The sequence below is a fragment of the Garra rufa genome, chromosome 10 (assembly GCF_049309525.1).
Source record: "Garra rufa chromosome 10, GarRuf1.0, whole genome shotgun sequence".
Lineage (NCBI taxonomy): Eukaryota > Metazoa > Chordata > Actinopteri > Cypriniformes > Cyprinidae > Garra > Garra rufa.
In genome coordinates, this window is record NC_133370.1 from 5,964,835 (window position 1) to 5,984,985 (window position 20,151).

Consider the following 20,151-nt stretch of genomic DNA (forward strand, 5'->3'; position numbering starts at 1 on the left):
TGTAATTTATGTTTTTCTTTGAAAAGCAAGACAAAACTGTAAAAAGCAAATGTGTGACCCTGGACCACAAAACCAGTCTTAAGTCGCTGGGGTATATTTGTAGCAATAGCTAAAAATACATTGTATGGGTCAAAATTATTGATTTTTCTTTTATGTCAAAAATCATTAGGAAATTAAGTAAAGATCATGTTACATTAAGATTTTTTTTGTAAAATTCCCACTGTAAACCTATCAAAATGTAATTTTTGATTAGTAATATGTATTGTTAAGAACTTAATTTGGACAACTTTAAAGGTGATTTTCTCAGTATTTAGATTTTTTTGCACCCTTATATTCCAGATTTTCAAATAGATGTATCTCGGCCAAATATTGTCCTATCCTAACAAACTATACATCAATAGAAAGCTTATTTATTATTTATTTCAAACGATGTATATATCTCAGTTTTGTAAAATTTAACCTTATGACTGGTTTTGTGGTCCAGGGTCACATATTGGCTATTTAATTCATGCAATGGTGAAAAAAACATAAATACATGGGGGAAAAACATGACAAACCGGCCACGATTTTTCATTCCGGTGCATCCCTAATACTTAATATCCTAATGATTTTTGGCATGAAAGAAAAATCGATAATTTTGACCCATACAATGTATTTTTGGCTATTGCTACAAATATACTCGGGTTTTGTGGTCCAGGGTCACATATAATAGTGTCATTGTTCAGCTCAATTTAGTTCAATGCTGCTGAATCATTTCAGTTCCACAATAGTGAAAAGTACATCAAATGAAGCAAACATTATGTTGAGTAACTCCTTTTGTGTTCCAAGTGTGAATAAAAAGGCGTGATTTTCATTTTTAAGGTGATCTGTATCTTTAAGGTGATCATTCATTATGCTGAAACCGCCTGTGCCGCTCCGCACCTGAAACCCGTACCTGACCTGAATCGCTTATGTATTACAAAGACACAATCGCAGACGATGTGAGTCATCACACTCTGCTTTCAAGTAGGAAAAATGTATGCAGACATGAAAAAAACCGCTACTGTTATATGAAGTATATAAATGACTGTCGTCCCTCAGGACACCTCGAGCTCAGACTTCAGCGTCTTATGAGAATTGATCAGCGGTTGATGAAAGAACGGCCCGGGTTCGTTATCTTTCGAGAGACCGCCGTTGATTGTCTGTTATATCTCTCTGTCTGTCTTTGCCCCGGGTGTGTTTTGGACACAGACAGTCCTGTGAAATTTCATGCCGTGCCGGAAGAGGAAGGATGACACATACATTTATAAGATTCTGTGTCCCTCCACGTATGTTATATTGAACGATGCTGTTTGATTTGCGTCATAGCTGTGAGCTTCCTCACATTCGGTTCGGCTGCTGTTTCTGCTCTGTCTGTGTGCGTGTCTGTGTCTGTGTGTGTGTGTGTGTGTGTGTGCAAGCATTGCTTATTTTTATCGCTGCTATAAAAGTGTGTTGACAGAGTACTAAATCTGGAAGGCTGGGAAGCGGTCTGGATACTAAAGGAGATTGACAGAGCCGGACAGATTAGTACAAGTAGAAGAAAGATGCTGCTCTGCTGTGCCGATGCGATGGAGACACAAATGTGGCAATAGCTTTCTTAAAATAAGATGCTTCAGTCTGATAAGATGGATTTCAATGCTGTTGCAATGGCTTTAGATGTGCACATCCCAGTGAGAACAAGTTGTTTTGACACTTAAGGCGTCTTCAGACCTGTGGGAAATAAGTTCTGCTTATATACTATTTTTGTGTTTTCTGACTTAGTATTTCACAAAATGCTTTTTACCTTAGATAAACATTTTTCATCTTTAATGCTTTCTACTTTAAAAAAAAAAAGGATAATAGATGGACAGATATGTGACCCTGGACCACGAAACCAGTCATAAGTTTATGTTTTTTGCCAGACTCTTCTGTTCTTTCCACTGGTGTATGGTTTGTTATTATAGGACAAGACACAACTATTTTAAAATCTGGAATTTGAGGGTGGAAAATATTGAGAAAATCCAAATGAAATTCTTAGCAATGCATATTACTAATCAAAAATTACGGTTCGATATATTTATGGTAGGAAATTTACTAAATATCTACATGGAACATGATTTTTACTTAATATCCTAATGATTTTTGGCATAAAAGAAAAATCAACACATATATTATTAGGATTTGTAAATGCAAAGCTTTAAAGCTTTTTTTTAAGCATGACATTTTGTTTCATTTTATAATGTAACCCCTAGTGAAAAATAAATATAATACAATTAATTTAAAAACATTTGTTTCATGCTAAGTATACTATGAATATATTTACATTTTATGTACTTAATAAAAAAATACCCTTGTACTTTTAATATACTAAACTGGTATATTTAAAGTCTGCTAAATTGGAACAACTAATTGTTTACTAAAAGCACTAAAAGTCCAACTAAAGATATACTGAAGTATATTTAATGTTAAAGTGGAACTATTGCAAGTATATTTTAGGTACACTTTAAATATATTGCATTTAAAGACACAATCCTCATGCATTGTGCACAATTAGTACTCCACATAAATAACTAAAATTTTTATATCAGTAAGTCTCAGGCGATATGTCAGTAAATATGGTAATACACTTGAACTATACTTAGTATACAATAAATGAATTTAAATCTAGATCAGCTTTAAGAAGATTTCCTGAATCTGACGCATGTGGTTTGTCTGTTTAGTTTTAAATCTGAGCCTGAATTGTTACAATGTTGCATTTTCTCCTTGGTTCTGTCCAGAATTTGTTACTAAATAGCATGTGAGAAAACTGTCTCCTCATTGGTTGATGAGATGTGCAACGTTTATGCTCTGGGATTTTGCTCATAGCATCATTTCCAGATTTCAAGTACAGGTGTTGTTTTGTTAAATAATTTCTATTTAGCACTTTGGGTGGGAATTAGTGCTGCGTCTGGGAAAGAATATTACAATGCACCTGTTTTTACAGAAGTTACATAAAGCGTTTTCAGAGGAATAGGCATTTTATTTGTGCTGTGCAACAGATTTCTTTGTTTATCATGTCACTTTCTCATTGTCTTCAGAGATACAGCAAATAAACAATTAACTACCGTTATCTCAAAAGAAATTAGGAGTATTATTCAGCAAGGACGCTTCAAATTGATCAAAAGTGACAGTAAAGACATTTAAAATGTTGCAAAAGATTTCTATTTCAGATTTGAACTTTCTATTCTTCAAAGAATCCTGACAAATGAAATGTCTTTCATCATGGCTAATAATAATAATAATAATAATAAATGTTTCTTGAGCAGCAAGAATTGCAGTTTCTGAAGGATCGTGTGACACTGGAGACTGGAGTAATGCTGCTGAAAATTCAACATTGCGTCACAGAAATAAATTACATTTTACAATATGTTCACATAGAAAACAGCAATTTTAAATCGTAAAAATATTTTACAATATTAAACTTCTTAATAAAACAGTCAAGATGTATTGTAATTGCAAAGCCTATTGATTTGAACTTTCTATTCTTCAAAGAATCCTGACAAATAAAATGTGGAGCACAATGTTTTCAACATTGCTAATATTAGTATTTGCAGTTTTTTGAAGGATCATGTGACACTGGAGACTGGAGTAATGATGCTAAAAATTCAACATTGCATCACAGAAATAAGTTACATTTTACAATATATTCACATAGAAAACAGCTATTTTTAATGTAAAAATATTTCACAATATTACTATTTTTACTCTATTTTTAATCGAATAAATGCAGCCTTGGTGAGCTTGAGAGACTTCTTCTAAAAACAGTCAATATGTATTGTAATTGCAAAGTCTATTGATTTGAACTTTCTATTCTTCAAAGAATCCTGACAAATAAAATGTGAAGGAGCACAAGTGTTTTCAACATTGCTAATAATAATAATAAATGTTTCTTGAGCATCAAGATTTGCAGTTTCTGAAGGATCATGTGACACTGGAGACTGGAGTAATGATGCTGAAAATTCAGCATTGCGTCACAGAAATAAATTACACTTTACAATATATTCACATAAAAAACAGCAACTTTAAATCGTAAAAATATTTAACAATATTACTATTTTTACTGTATTTTCTATAGAATAAATGCAGCCTTGGTGAGCCTCAGAGACTTCTTCTTAAAACAGTCAATTGTAATCGCAAAGCCTGTTATGTTGTTTTCAGTCACTGTCGTCTTCCAGTCTGTTTTTGAGATGTAAGCTATTTCCGTTAAACCACTAAACGGCAGGTGAAAATGAAACAAACTGTGTTTGATCTCTTTGTACGTCACTCAGACGATTTGTTCCTGTCCAAATCCAATGCTTCTTAGCCAGAATAAGCTGCAGTGTGCATTAGACGTTTTGGTGATAATTAAGAGTCTGGTTATGCGACTCTAGGTTGTAGATCCCCGCTGCTCCGGAGCTCACAGGGGGTCTGAAATATTTTTCTGGAAATAACAAGAGAAGAATTTCAATTAGACCTAATGCCTCTTCTGCTATTGTCACGCATTGTGTTCTTTGATTGGGCGTCGAGCTGAAACTCTCTCTCTCTTTCTCTCTTCTGCAGTCAGCAGCTGCCACTGCCGCAGACTGACACCAAACCGTATCTCTCGGGTTTCACTGAGCTTTCCTTACCGCCCGCTGCTACTCAGAACAGCCTGAGGAAACAGGCATGACAAATATCCCTAGATCTCAGTCTTCTCTCTCTCTCTCTCTGTGCATCTCTTTGTTGCACTAACCTTCTGGAATCATTCGTTTTCTCTGTGTAGAAGCGCCTAATATCCGTAATCACCTGTGATTCTTTCCCTTCATCCATTAGCGATCTCAAAATACACTAGAGTCTCCGTCTGTCCCAGAGACTGTCATTGGCACATATGGCTAGATAAACATTGAGACTATTTAATTAATGCAGTACTTCATCAATGTTGTTTTGCGTGACTGATTTGTTCTCCCCAAGGATAAAACTGTTCCCGGACAGAGACGTCAGGTTCTCGAGGGATTTTTCACTTTGGTACTGGGCTGGTGTCCTTTGACTTCTGTTGCTGATGCTGTGGTTTCTTTGTAGTACTTGTGTAAATATGATTAAACCATAGGCACTTTAATCCATAGGCAAGTTAGTGCACAATTGAGGAATACTACAAACAGTTTGTCATAAAGCCAACAATACTCATAATGCACAATACCAGGTTTATAAAAAAAAAAAAAACTAGATGAGTAAACAAGCTAGAGAAGAGCAGGTTTATTACAGAAACTACAAACAACAAGGGGGTGAAAACTTTTGGAATTTGAAGATCAGGGTAGGCTAAATGTAACTTATTTCGTCTTCTGGGAAACATGCAAGTATCTTATGTAGCTTCTGAAGGGCAGTACTAAATAAAAAAATATATATATTTAAGCAAAATAAGAAAAATGTAAACATCTCCATTCTGTTCAAAAGTTTTCACCCCCGTCTCTCAAGGAGTGCCTTTTCCTTCTGGAGCATTGGGGAGCATTTGAACCTTCTGTAATAGTTGCATATGAGTCCCTCAGTCGTCCTCAGTGTGAAAAGATGGATCTCAAAATCATACAGTCATTGTTGGAAAGGGTTCAAATACACAAAAATGCTGAAAAACCAAAAAATTTGTGGGACCTGGAGGATTTTTGGTGGGCCATTCAGGTAACAACACAGTATTAAGAATCAAGTGTATGTAAACATCTTTTATGTGAAATATCCTATTCAGGTCAGTACTAAATAATAATTAAAAAAAAAAAAAAAAAAAAAAAAAAAACGAAGCATGCATTTTATATGATCCCTCTTATTTTGGTAAAATAATTTGACATCAACTGCATATATACTGTAAGTAATAATATATAATAGTATAGTAAATAAAGGTAACACTTAACTAATATGGGGACCAGTTCTCACTAACTAGTTGCTTATTAGCATGCATATTACCAGCATATTGGCTGTTTATTAGTTCATATTGTGCATTACCATATTCTACATCCTTAATCCTATCCCATAACTAAAGTTGACAACTACCTTATTAACTATTAATAAGCAGTTATTGGGAGTTTAAGGCAAAAGTCATAGTTAAACAGGACCTTAAAATAAAGTGTGAGCTAAAGGAATAAATAATAGTAAATGCCTTATTTTATGGTTGTCGAGTAGTTCATCAGTCAATCATCAATCATCAGTCTTACAGCAAATCCACAACTACACATGCAATGTTTTGAAAAATGTAGTTACTACAATTGAGGTCAAAAGTTTACATCCCCCTTTCAGAATGTGCAAAATGTTAATTATTTTACCAAAATAAGAGGGACCAAACAGAATGTATGTTTTTTACTCTGAGGACAACTGAGGGACTCATATGCAACTATTACAGAAGGTTCAAACCCTCACTGATGCTCCAGAAGGAAAAACCATGCATTAAAAGCCAGGGGGCAAAAAGTTTTGAACAGAATCTTATTTTGCCTAAATATTATATTTTTCATTTAATACTGACCTTCAGAGACTAAAGAAGATAGTTACATGTTTCCTAGAAGACAAAATAGGTTAAAATTATCCTGAAGTTTTCACCCCCTGGCTCTTAATGCATTATTATTATTATTATTATTATTATTTTTAATAATTAACATTTTGCAGATTCTGAAAGGGGGTTGTAAACTTTTTACCTCAACTGTAACACTGCTAGCATGCAAAATTTTAGGATTATCATAATTTGTATTTTGATTATAGGTTTAAATTCTATTGGCACACTTGTCACAGTATGTCTGTACACAAAAAACTACAGATCTTTTTATTTCTGCTAGTGACATGCATGGTACTATTGTTTTTTTGTACTTTGGAATAGTAACATACATAAATACTGTGATACTGCATATGAATGTCAGTACCATGGTGTCGCCACTTTACTTTTTAGTAAGATCTTGTGATTTGACTCTTGAGTTTACTGTAGCTGTTACAGATGTCTTTGATTATGGCTCTTATCAAAATATGACAATATGGCAGGGTTTTGTTTGTTTTTACCTTAAGGTTCACTGAAGATGGTTTTGAGACATTAAAACTTAATTACTTTTTTTGCTGAATAACAGTGAGACAGACTTTTCTGGCTGAGCTGAGAGTCTGTTGAGGTACTTGGCTCACTGTACCTGCAGGTAGAAATGTGCTTAGTACTGTAATGAGGTGATTTATTCTAGAATCAGTGCAGTGAATAATACATCTCAGATCCCAACCTGAAATTAGACTTCTTCATCTTTTTTTTTTTTTTCAGCAAGAGGACACCAGGATTTCACAACACACACACACACACACACACACACACACACACACACACACACACACACACACACACACACACACACACACACACAGACACACACACACACACACACACACACACACACACACACACACACACACACACACACACACACACACACACACACACACACACACACACACACACACGTTGGGTTTACATGTTTTATGGGGACATTCCATAGACGTAATGGTTTTTATACTGTACAAACCGTATTTTCTATCACCCTACACCTACCCTACACCTAAACCTAGCCCCCACAGGAGATTGTGCACACTTTTACTTCATCAAAAAAACTCATTGTGCATGATTTATAAGCCTGTTTCCTCATGGGGACCTGAGAAATGTCCCCACAAGGTCAAAATCTACTGGTATTCCTATCCTTGTGGGGACATTTGGTCCCCACAATGTGATGAATACCAGGTACACACACACACACACACACACACACACACGCGCACACAGAGGTAGAAAGCTCTCTGGTTTCCATTTATCTGAGATGCAGGGAATGAGGGACCAGGGTTTTGTTTGCTTTTACCTAGGCTGGAAAATCTTTAGGCAGGAATCAATACGGTGCCCTGGGATTATAATACTGTCATTTAGTCAATTTGGGCTGTTTTAAAACACTGAGGATAAGAATGTGAGTGTGTGGGTGAATGTAAACACTGATTTTGAAAGACTTAATGGCATTTATTTGATTAAAATTACAGAAAAACAGGAAAAATTGTGAAATAATATTCCATTTAAAATGGCCATTTTCTATTTGAACATATTTTGAAAAGTAATTTATTCCTGTCAGTCAAAGCTGAATTTTCAGCATCATTACTTCGCTCTTCAGTGTCACATGATCCTACAGAAATCATTCTGATATGCTGATTTGCTGCTCGAGAATGTTGAAAACTGCCTCATATTTTTGTGGAAACCATGATACATTTTATTTTTTGGGACTCTTTGATGAATAGAAAGTTCAAAAGAAGAACATTTATCTGAAATTAAACCTTTTACAACATTAAAAATGTCTTTACTGTCACATTTAAGCATTTTAATGTCTTTTATAAATAAATTATAAATTTATTTTATAAAAACCTAAACTTTTAAATAGTAGTGTATTTAAACTTTAAGAAAACAAAATTATAGCTGCATGCAGCAATTACCAGGTTTCAAGAGCTTTATTATTATTACATTATTTAGCAAGCTTGTAACCACCTGAAGCAATGATTTAATAAAGCATTTTTGGCAAATCCAGGTAATTTAACATAGAAATATAATTTTTTTAACGGTTATGACTGTGGTCTGATCTCCTTATAACTTTGCATGCTTGTTTAGAATCACCTATCACATGTGTTTACCAGGCTTGAGGTTTTGAGTTTTCGTTTAGGATTTATAGGAGTTTAGGGAAAGAACATAGATTCAATTAACAAACTACAAGACAAATACAATAAAACAAAGACACAAATGAAGTAAATAGGGCCCTATGAAAATGCCCCCCCCCCCCCCCAAATTCTGTTTTATTTTTTCCAAATTCATTGTAATTTTTCTGGATGCTGTTTTTCCCATTTAGAATTTTCCCAAACTCTATTTTAATAGTTACATTAAACTAAATTAAAAGCATGTCTAATTAATTGAAATCATGAAACGTACACAATTTAACAGTGGATTCTAAAAGTTTAACAAAAACTACATTTTATGGAATTATGAAATACTGTATTAGTTCATATTGTGCATTACCATATTCTACATCCTTAATCCTATCCCATAACTAAAGTTGACAACTACCTTATTAACTATTAATAAGCAGTTATTGGGATTTTAAGGCAAAAGTCATAGTTAAACAGGACCTTAAAATAAAGTGTGAGCTAAAGGAATAAATAATAGTAAATGCCTTATTTTATGGTTGTCGAGTAGTTCATCAGTCAATCATCAATCATCAGTCTTACAGCAAATCCACAACTACACATGCAATGTTTTGAAAAATGTAGTTACTACAATTGAGGTCAAAAGTTTACATCCCCCTTTCAGAATGTGCAAAATGTTAATTATTTTACCAAAATAAGAGGGATCAAACAAAATGTATGTTTTTTACTCTGAGTACAACTGAGGGACTCATATGCAACTATTACAGAAGGTTCAAACCCTCACTGATGCTCCAGAAGGAAAAACCATGCATTAAATGCATTACTGTACGTTTTATTATTTTTTCTCATTCAGCTTTATTTTGATCAAATTCTTTGAATCTGCTTTCTATTAATTTTCTGCATTCTATTTGAATACTTTCATTACATTTTAACAATCAAAAGCATTTCTAATTAATTTATAAGAATTTTTTTTTTGTCTTGTGTACTAACAATTTTCTTGTAAATAAATTCTGGTAAAAAATTTGTTTTATTATTAGTAGTACTATCATTACATTAAGTAATATCGCTGTCAAGTTAAACCAAACTTTTATTTTGATGAGTTTCTGCCTTTACATTTCTGCTAGTGTATGATATGAGAATGTTTTTTTCTCAAAAGTAATGGTGAAATGCTCATGAGCTCATGACTCTCTGAGCAGTTCTTGAGATTAAGTTTATGTTTTCATGTGATCATATATTGAGGCGGCAGAGGCTGAAAACACTGTGTGTCACGTGCGCTTCAGTATGTGTGTAGTAAACGTTCAGGATTCATATAGGCAAAATCCATGATATTCCGTGTTATACAGTAAATTCTGTTTTTATGATGAATGAATGGAAGCTTTCTTTGCTACATTTTTATGGTAATCCTGTAGTCTTTTTGTAACAGGGTTGAAGCTTCTCTTGTTCTAGATGCTTCCCATGTTCTCTTGAGTAACCTTAGTGTTGCGTGTGATCTATGTGCTATTTCTGGCGGTGAGAGGATGGTCCCTGTCCTGTCACTGGAGTGAACTGCAGAGATGTTCAGAGGAACAGAAGCAGGCAGACAGCAGCAGTCAGAAACACTCAGATTTAGAGCATGTCTAACAGAAAGCCTGTGTATAAATACACACACACACACACATGCCGCACAGAGATGCATAACCGCCTCTTAGGATGGGAGATGTTTGATGTGTTGAGGTTTTGAATTTTGAGGTGAGATGCATTTCAGGTCAGAGAAGAGAAGAGATATGAATAATTCAGACATGGTTTAATCGGGTGATTCCTGATGAGTGTGAAACGTCAATGGACAGCTAACCATCTAAACTAGGATGCACGCTAATGGTCCATTGATGCTTTATCACAGTGTGTGTGTACTACAACTGAAAAAAAGTGTTTACAGTATTTTTTTTAGATTTACAGTACTCTGAGTGGGTGTATTTGTAGCTAGGGTTGTTCCGATTCCGATACTATAGTAGTATCGGAAATGCCGCCGATACCACAAAAAAATCTAGCATCGGAATCGGCGAGTACTTGAACCCACGTACCGATCCGATACCATTTTCTTAAGATATAAGTTATTCCCGCTAGCAAATCAGAAGCCAGTTCTTCTTCGCGGCTCAGAATGCAAACAGTGTTGCCACAAGCAACCACTGTTTAGAGCAGCGAAGAAGAAATACAAATGTGCTAGCAGTTTGTCCGCTAAAACGGCGGCATGTCTCATATGTAGGGCTTTATGATTTCTGAGATGCGGAAAACACGGACGGAATCGCGGAATCCAGTCAAAATGGAATTTACAGTTTAACGCGGAACGTCACGGAATTTGTCAAAGTTTGATGCATTAATCAAAGGTAGTTCGTTACACTTAAATCAAATCGTGATATGGACTAATATTAAGCCAAAAATCGACTGTTTAAATATGAATTAATGCGTGGTTCTGTGTTAATGAATTGTACAGGCGCGTGGTTTGTTTACTCCTTGTACTGAAGCGCGCGGGACACTTGCGGTAATATTAAAGGGCTCCAGACTGTGACCCATTTTTCTGCCAGTGTTACTAATTTTCGTGAGCGGTCACACTGGCGTGATCACCGCGTTGTTCAACTCATAAGCGCTGCCATTTCTGTCTCAGATGAGAAACATAAAATGGCACGCGAAACGAAAGTGAAACTAACACGACACGTTTGAGCTGCTCAGCTCTGACCGTTTATCACCAGCTTGGACTGCAATGCAAACAAACTTGCACAAACCCCGAACAGCTTTATTCTGGAGCCAACGTTGATTTTGCAACACTGTTACTGCTGCGAGATGCAGTGAGGAGCATTTGAAAATGCCGCACAATTAATAAGGTTGCTGCGAGATCTAGTGAGAATCTTTCAAATTCTGGCCAAAATTCTCTGTTATAAACAGGGCTGATGTACGTCAGAAAACCAGATTAGTAATACTAACTCTATGAAAAAATATTACTGTCAAATGTATGTCATATAATAAAAATACTCTAGTTCACTGTATATATCACTGTATGTTTGTTTTATTAAGGAATAAGTCTGAAGCACACAATAAAATAATTTAGTAGTATTATCTACAGCTGTATATACAATTACACACCCAGGTATCGGATTAGTACTCGGTATCGGCCGATACCCCGAGCCCAGGTATCGGAATCGGTATCGGGAAGGAAAAAAGGGTATCGGAACATCTCTATAGCAATAGCCAAAAAGAGACAGTAAGGGTCAAAATGATCGATTTCTCTTTTGTGCCACAAATCATTTGGATATTAAGTAAAGATCATGTTCCATGAAGTTATTTTATACATTTCCTACCATAAATATATCAAAACTTATTTTTGGATTAGTAATATGCATTGCTAAGAAATTCATTTGGACAACCTTAAAGGTGTTATATTTAGATTATATTTAGATTTCAATCTTTAGATATCTCAATATTTAGATTTATTTTTTGCATCCTCAGATTCCAGATATTCAGATAGTTGTATCTCTGCCAAATATTGTGATATCCTAACAAACTATACATCAGTGGAAAGCTTTGACAAAATTGACCTTTGTGACTGGTTTTGTGCAGGGTCACATTTTACAAATAATTACAAAGAAACAACTAGGGCTTGGGATGTAACAATATCTAAATCTCATGATGCAATAATATCTCAATGTGATGTCCACGATACAATATTTATTGCTATCTTTATAAAAAAATAAAAAATAAAAATGTCTTTTGTACATTTTAAAGTTTATTTATTCTATCTAATGCACTTTGAGAGTTCAAAATTAAGAGATTCAACCCATGTTTTTAACTAAGAAAACTTAAGTCAGTAAAAAGTCAGTGAATTGACTTGTACCTGAACTTTAAAGGGGACTCAATCCTCTTTTTATTTGTTGCATTCACACTGTTTTAGGAAGCTAAACTAATTTATAATAATAACAACAATTGTATATTATTGTAATTCCTATGACAGTAAAATCCATATATTGTAAAACAGTTGCGCTGTAAAATAAATAAGAAATTAATATTTTATATGTGTATTGTTTTTGCTTTACACTGCAGTAAGGAAATTACAATACTTCTTTTCTAATTTTCACATTTGAAAGAGATATTTTGAATTTGGACTGCAGTAACCCATTTAAACTGCTTGCTGTCAGCAATTCATACTGCACTTTTAAGCTTTTATTTTGATGGAAAACTCCAGCTCCAGTGAAAACAGGCTTACAAAAATGCATCTTCAAATCTAGTGAAATGCTGTAAACATCCGCCATGAAAATAAGTATAATTTTTTCATTGTGTTTCCAAATGCACGCTAAACTCACTGCATTCATTCAATGTGAACTGAGCCGTTCTGAGGCACCAAAAACACCGGATCACGAGCTGATGGCCTGAACGAAGTGCACACCTCGCTTTTAAAATGCACAGTAAAAACAGACTTGAAGAAGGGATTAAGTCATATTGTGTTTTCAGTTTTATTTTGTTTGACAGATACTGTGCCAAAGCATATTGGCCTTAAATCACAACTTTAAAGACCTTTTTTTTTAGAATAGAAGTTTAAAGACAAGTAAAAGATGACATTCATTACAGATTTCTTGTAATACATAGTCCGAAAACACTGAATCCAGCATCTTCAAATTAGATAATATTAGGCCTTTTTTTGCAAAAAATGTTTTTGTGTAACTTTTGTTTCATATACATTTTTTAAAAATATATTTTTACAGTGTACTACTAATACAGGCATAAAAAGAGATAAGAAGAGAAGAGATCTGATAGATTAAAGAGAGTGATAGCTCGGCATTAATATTATAAGAGCAGTTAAAGCCATGAAAATGATGATATTCACACTTTTCAAGAATTATGTTATATGGAACTAATGGAATATGGATTTCGGCGCTCAGATTTCAGACTAGCCATATTCATATTTTCTCTAACCATTTCTCTCTGCTAGTTACACACACACATTTACTTCGCTACTTAAATGAGGCAGTATCATAGACTTTTATTGCTTTACATTATCATGAAAAGCTAATTCGGTGGCTATATTTAGAATGTGTTTATGCATTTGGAAGACGCTTTTATCTAAATTGAGTTGCATTGCAATAAAGGTTTGCATTTCATCAGTTTATGCATTTCCTGGAAATCAAAACGCATTGGTGTTGCAATGTTTTTCTCTATAGACTAAACCAAAATCCCTAACCTAACTCTAGTCTTAAAAGAAATCTCTGTGCCTTACATACAATATTTGTGACCCTGGACCACAAAACCAGTCAAAAGTAGCACAGATATTTGTAGCAATAGACAATACATTGTATGGGCCAAAATGATTGATTATTCTTTTATGCCAAAAATCATTAGGATATTAAGTGTTCCATGAAGATATTTTGTAAATTTCCTACCATAAATATATCAAAACATAATTTCTGATTAGTAGTATGCATTGCTAAGAACTTCATTTGCACAACTTTAAAGGCGATTTTCTCAATATTTAGATTTTTTGCACCCTCAGATTCCGGATTTCCAAATAGTTGGATCTCGACCAAATCTGCCATATGCCTTATTTATTCAGCTTCCATATGATGTATACATTTCAGTTTGCAAAAAATTACACTTATGACTATTTTTGTGGTCCAGGGTCACATTTATGAATCATTTGTTCTTTGGAGGATGTCTGTGGGTGTTGAAAAATGGAGGTTTTGTCTGAATTAACTTCACAGTACAGTAAACACACACACAGTACAGTTCAAAAGATTGGGTCAGCAAGATTTTCCTGATGACATTAATAATTCATACTCATCATTGGATCCTGAACAAATATAATTTTATTTATTATAATATAATGTGGCATTGTATTATATTATTTAATATAATATTTTACTGAATAATATATATAAAAACAAGCATATTAGAATGATTTCTGACACTGAAGACTGGAGTAATGATGCTGAAAAGTCAGCTTTTCATCACAGGAATAAATTACATTTTTACATTATATTCACATAGAAATTTTAAGTTGTAATAATAGTTTTACAGTTTATACTGTATTTTTGATCAAATAAATGAAGCCTTGGTGATTTCTAAAAAATCCAGAATACATGTAAGATACTTGTTGAGTACTTTGCATGCACTCTAATGCTGGGTTAAAAACAACCCAACTTGGATTATTTGGCAACCCAGAGCTGGGTAAATATTAGTCAGAACACATGATGGGTTATTTTGACCCAGCTGTTAGGGTTATCTGTTTTTACCCAACATGCTGGGTTGTTTTATTTAACCTTTTAACTGTCACTCCCTATTTTGAACATAGACGTGAGAATGCACTCCAAAAATCCAAAGTTAATTTTTTATAATTCATGAACGAAGACATTTCCGTTCCAAGCTGAAAGATTCCATGACTTACTCTATAACCTCAATAGCGTGTTTACACATCATGCAAAGGACACAATTGTGTGGGGCCCTGCGAACCAGGGTGGCCACCCCCAATTTTTCCCAAGGGGGAAAAATCTATACAAACCTTTTCGCTGAAGACATGCAACAAATCGGTGGCGCTGAGAACTGCTAAGGGCCTGCGATCTGCTTGGAACTCAGCAGATGGGTTGATTATTCGGTGACAGGTTCAACCCACACTGTAAAATTTGATTTTTTGAGTCAACTTAAAATAATTTGTTACCCCGCTGCCTTAAAATTTTAAGTTCAGTCAGCCTTAAAAAAAAAGTTAAGTCAACTTGAAAAGTGACAACTTAAATATTTGAGTTGATTCAACAAAAAAAAAAAATTAAGGCAGCCGGGTAACAAACACTACTTTTAAGTTTAACGAACCTAATTTTTTGTTTAGTCAACTCGAATATCTAAGTTGTCACTTAGTACAACTTAACATTTCAAGTTGACTAAACTTATTTGAGTTGACTGAACTTAAAATTATAAGGCAGCAGTGTAACTAATTATTTTAATTGACTCAACAATTTTTTTTTTTTTTTTTTTTTTTTACAGTGCAGCATTTGGGTAGAAACAAAACCTCCCAATATTTAATAATCCTTGAAAAATGACCCAGCAGTGTATTTATAGAAAAACTACCCAGCAACTGGGTTCAGATATTAAAAACAACCCAATAAAATGACCCACACTCTTAAAAATAAAGGTGCTTTAAAAGGTTCTTCAAGCAATGCCATTTTGGTTTCACAAAGAACCTTCTTTCGACACAAAGAACCTTTTGTGAAACAGAAAGTTTCTTCAGATGTTAAAGGTTCTTTATGGAACCATTTAGATAAAAAAAGGTTCTTCTATGGCATTGTGAAGCACCTTTATTTTTAAGTGCAGCAGGCTAAACCAAGCATTTGGGTTAAAAAAGTAACCCAGCATTTTTTAGAGCGTGATTAAGCTCTTCAGTAAATGTAAAAATTCTACTATTTCTTGTTCGCTTGTCTTCAGACCTGTGTCATATTTAATACAATAAGAACTCATTCACATGCTGAGCCCGTGAGAACAGTGGCATGTTCTGACCTCTCCTTGTCCGTAACGACTCCATTAACGGCGACTCGGTTTTCATTTAATTTGGTTGCAAATGAGGCGAAAGAGGATGCAGTCTGACGTCACGCCAGGTCTATCAGTCCATCTCTATCGCATTGCTTTCTTCTGACTTGCCCGTTAAACACAATTTTCTTTATCGGTCCATCAGTGAAGCACTTAGATCAACACTGCAGCTTCTTCAACTGAATAAGTGAGCGACATCTTCACCGTGGAGCAACTGGATCGATGAAACGCTGGGAGAAGCTGTTTCAGGGTATGGATTCACTGGAGACTGTTCGAAATAGTCCAGCTGATGCACAGATGAATGTTTTCCAACACGTATATAACATGCTAGAGTTCAATCCTTCATAATGACAATGAATATAAGGCTATAACCCTTTTTGTGCCATAAGAGTTTAATGACCCTGTTGTTGTTGATGCTTTGATCTGAAAGTTCTAAAATTCCAAAATTTTGTACATTGAGCTCTACTATTTTAAAATATCTAGGACATTTTTTGAAACTCTGGAAGTTCTAAAATCTAGTACATTGAACACTATTATTTCTAAAGATCAAAGGGAATTTGATTTATGCGTTTATTTAATTTTGAATTTCTGGAAATTCTAATATTCTAAAATCTAATACATTTAATTCTGTTTTTTCTTAAGGCCAAGTAAAATTAGTGTTTTTTTTAAATCTCTGGAATTTATAAAATTGTACAGATTTAGTACACTGAACTCTGCTATTTATTAATTTTATTCATTGATTAATTAATTAATTAATTTTTTCTTTAATTGTAATTTTTGTATTCATTTTTTAATCATTGAACTATGGTATATTTATATTTTTATCTCTCGAAGTTCTAAGAATTTAAAATAAAGTACACTGAGCAGTTTTTTTTAAAGATCAATGACATTTTTTTCTTTAAATATCTGGAAGTTCTAAAATTCTAAAATATAGTACACTGAACACTGTTATTTCAAAAGATCAAAAGAGATTTTTATTGATTTTTTAAAATTTAGAATCTCTGGAAATTGTAATATTCAAAAATCTAATATATTTAATTCAGTTATTTCAAAAGACCAAGTAAAATTATTATATATATATATATATATATATATATATATATATATATATATACAGACATACACATATACATACATTTTTATGTATTTTTTATTTTTATTAGTAGTATTTTTTTTAATCTCTGGAAGTTCTAACATTTTAAAATCTAGCACATTGAACTTTGCTTTTTCTAAAATCAAGGACATTTTTATTTATTTATTTACTTTTGAATTTCTTGAGGTTCTACATTTCTCAAATCTAGTACATTGTTTTTCAAAAGATCAAGATGTTTTTTTAATCTCTGGAAGTTCTAAAATTCTAATATCTAGTACACTGAAACACAGTTATTGAGTTATTTCAAAAGATCCAAAATAATTAATAAATGTATTCATTTATTTAATAAATCGGTAACACTTTACAATAAGGTTGTATGAATTAGCATTAGTTAATGCATTAGTTAACATGAGCTAAGCATGAACAACAACTCTGTTTAGCATTAGTTAACATTAGTTAACGTTAACTTACACGTTTATTAATGCATTTATTCATGTTAACAACTGAATTAATTAATGTTAGTTAATGCATTAGTTAACATGAACTAAGCGTGAACAACAACTCTGTTCAGCATTAGTTAATCTCAGTTTACATTGACCTACGCGTATATTAATGCATTTATTCATGTTAACAGATTAAATAGTTAACATTAGTTATTGCATTAGTTAACATGAACTAAGCATGAACAACACCTCTGTTCAGCATTAGTTAATCCTAGTTTACGTTAACTTACATGTATATTAATGCATCCATTCATGTTAACAGCTTAAATAGTTAACATTAGTTATTGCATTAGTTAACATGAACTAAGCCTGAACAACAACTCTGTTTAGCATTAGTTAACGTTAACTTACACGTTTATTAATGCATTTATTCATGTTAACAACTGAATTAATTAATGTTAGTTGATGCATTAGTTAACATGAACTAAGCCTGAACAAAACCTCTGTTCAGCATTAGTTAATCCTAGTTTACACTGACCTACACACATCTATTCAAGTTAACAGCTTTATTAATTAACATTAGTTAACATGAGCTAATAATGAACAATAATGGTAAACAGCTTTATTTAATTTTTGGTAATTAGACTTGTTGTGCATATTTACATTTGTGTGATACTAATACACAGTAAGGATAAACAGTTCTAACTCACCATCTTAAAGGTACAAAAGCTTGTGTGTACCTTATTAACTTTATTTAATAATAAGGCATCAATTTGGCCTAAACACGTCTAAAGAGGAAATCATCTACTGATGTGTTATTCATGTTCATAGGCCCTTTACTATCATTACTTATATTGAACAAAGCACTTACTAATGAATTTGGTGAACCTTATTGTAAAGTGTACACTAGTTCAACATTAACTGATGTGTTACTAACATTTGTAGACTCTTTATTAAGATGACTTACCATTAACAAAGCACTTACTAATGAATTTGTGAACCTTATTGTAAAGTGTACACTAGTTCAACATTAACTGATGTGTTACTAACATTTGTAGACTCTTTATTAAGATGACTTACCATTAACAAAGCACTTACTAATGAATTTGTGAACCTTATTGTAAAGTGTACACTAGTTCAACATTAACTGATGTGTTACTAACATTTGTAGACTCTGTATTAAGATGACTTACCATTAACAAAGCACTTACTAATGAATTTGTGAACCTTATTGTAAAGTGTACACTAGTTCAACATTAACTGATGTGTTACTAAAATTTGTAGACTCTTTATTAAGATGACTTACCATTAACAAAGCACTTACTAATGAATTTGTGAACCTTATTGTAAAGTGTACACTAGTTCAACATTAACTGATGTGTTACTAACATTTGTAGACTCTTTATTAAGATGACTTACCATTAACAAAGCACTTACTAATGAATTTGTGAACCTTATTGTAAAGTGTACACTAGTTCAACATTAACTGATGTGTTACTAACATTTGTAGACTCTTTATTAAGATGACTTACCATTAACAAAGCACTTACTAATGAATTTGTGAACCTTATTGTAAAGTGTACACTAGTTCAACATTAACTGATGTGTTACTAACATTTGTAGACTCTTTATTAAGATGACTTACCATTAACAAAGCACTTACTAATGAATTTGTGAACCTTATTGTAAAGTGTACACTAGTTCAACATGAACTAACGTTTAACCAACATTTGTAGTCGTTTTATTAACATGACTTACCATTAACAAAGTATTTAATAAGATCATTTGTGCACCTTATTGTAAAGTGTACACAAGTCCAACATTTACTAACGTTTAACTTACATTTGTGGGTTAATAACAAAGCAGTCATTGATTTTACTTGACGTTAAATGAGTGAAAGCCATTCATGCATCACTTAGATTTTCAACTTTATTGCATATTATATTATTACATATTTGTGGTATGCATTATATACATTTACATTATATAATCAATTCATTACATAAACAAAACAAAAATAAATAAATAAACTTAGCGAAGGAGGAGGTGTTTCTCCTAATGTAACTAGAAGTGAGCAAGCATGCTCAGGTTAAGCTGGACAAATAGTTGGTAATCACCAGGTAATCACCTTTGCGTTTTAAAGCTGCTATTTTCGATGAATGTCCATTTCTATCCCACTTTCCAAGCCAGTAAATCCGTTATATCACGCAGTGTTTTACTAGGTCTGATCCATTCTGTTCCCGCGGGCGATTTTGCCGCCGAACTCCACAACAACAAACGTGCGCGCGCTCAGTAGATAGTCACGTGGAATTAAACGATTTCCAATCAGAAAACAAGCTGACGGAAGACGGAAGCATTGCTCGCGCCATAACATACAAAGTTCTCGTGGTTCACACAGTCTCCACGACT

At 33.4% G+C, this 20,151-nt stretch overlaps 1 protein-coding gene across 1 annotated transcript in view; it reads left to right on the forward strand.

Annotated features, from left to right (window-relative positions):
- Window positions 1–20,151, forward strand: part of LOC141343845 (potassium/sodium hyperpolarization-activated cyclic nucleotide-gated channel 2-like) — an 86,979-nt gene that overhangs the window by 52,987 nt on the left and 13,841 nt on the right. The window contains exons 5-6 of the mRNA XM_073848507.1: window positions 4,579–4,681; window positions 4,969–5,022. Of these exons, the coding sequence (XP_073704608.1) occupies window positions 4,579–4,681; window positions 4,969–5,022 (157 nt within the window). The remainder of the gene's footprint in view (window positions 1–4,578; window positions 4,682–4,968; window positions 5,023–20,151) is intronic.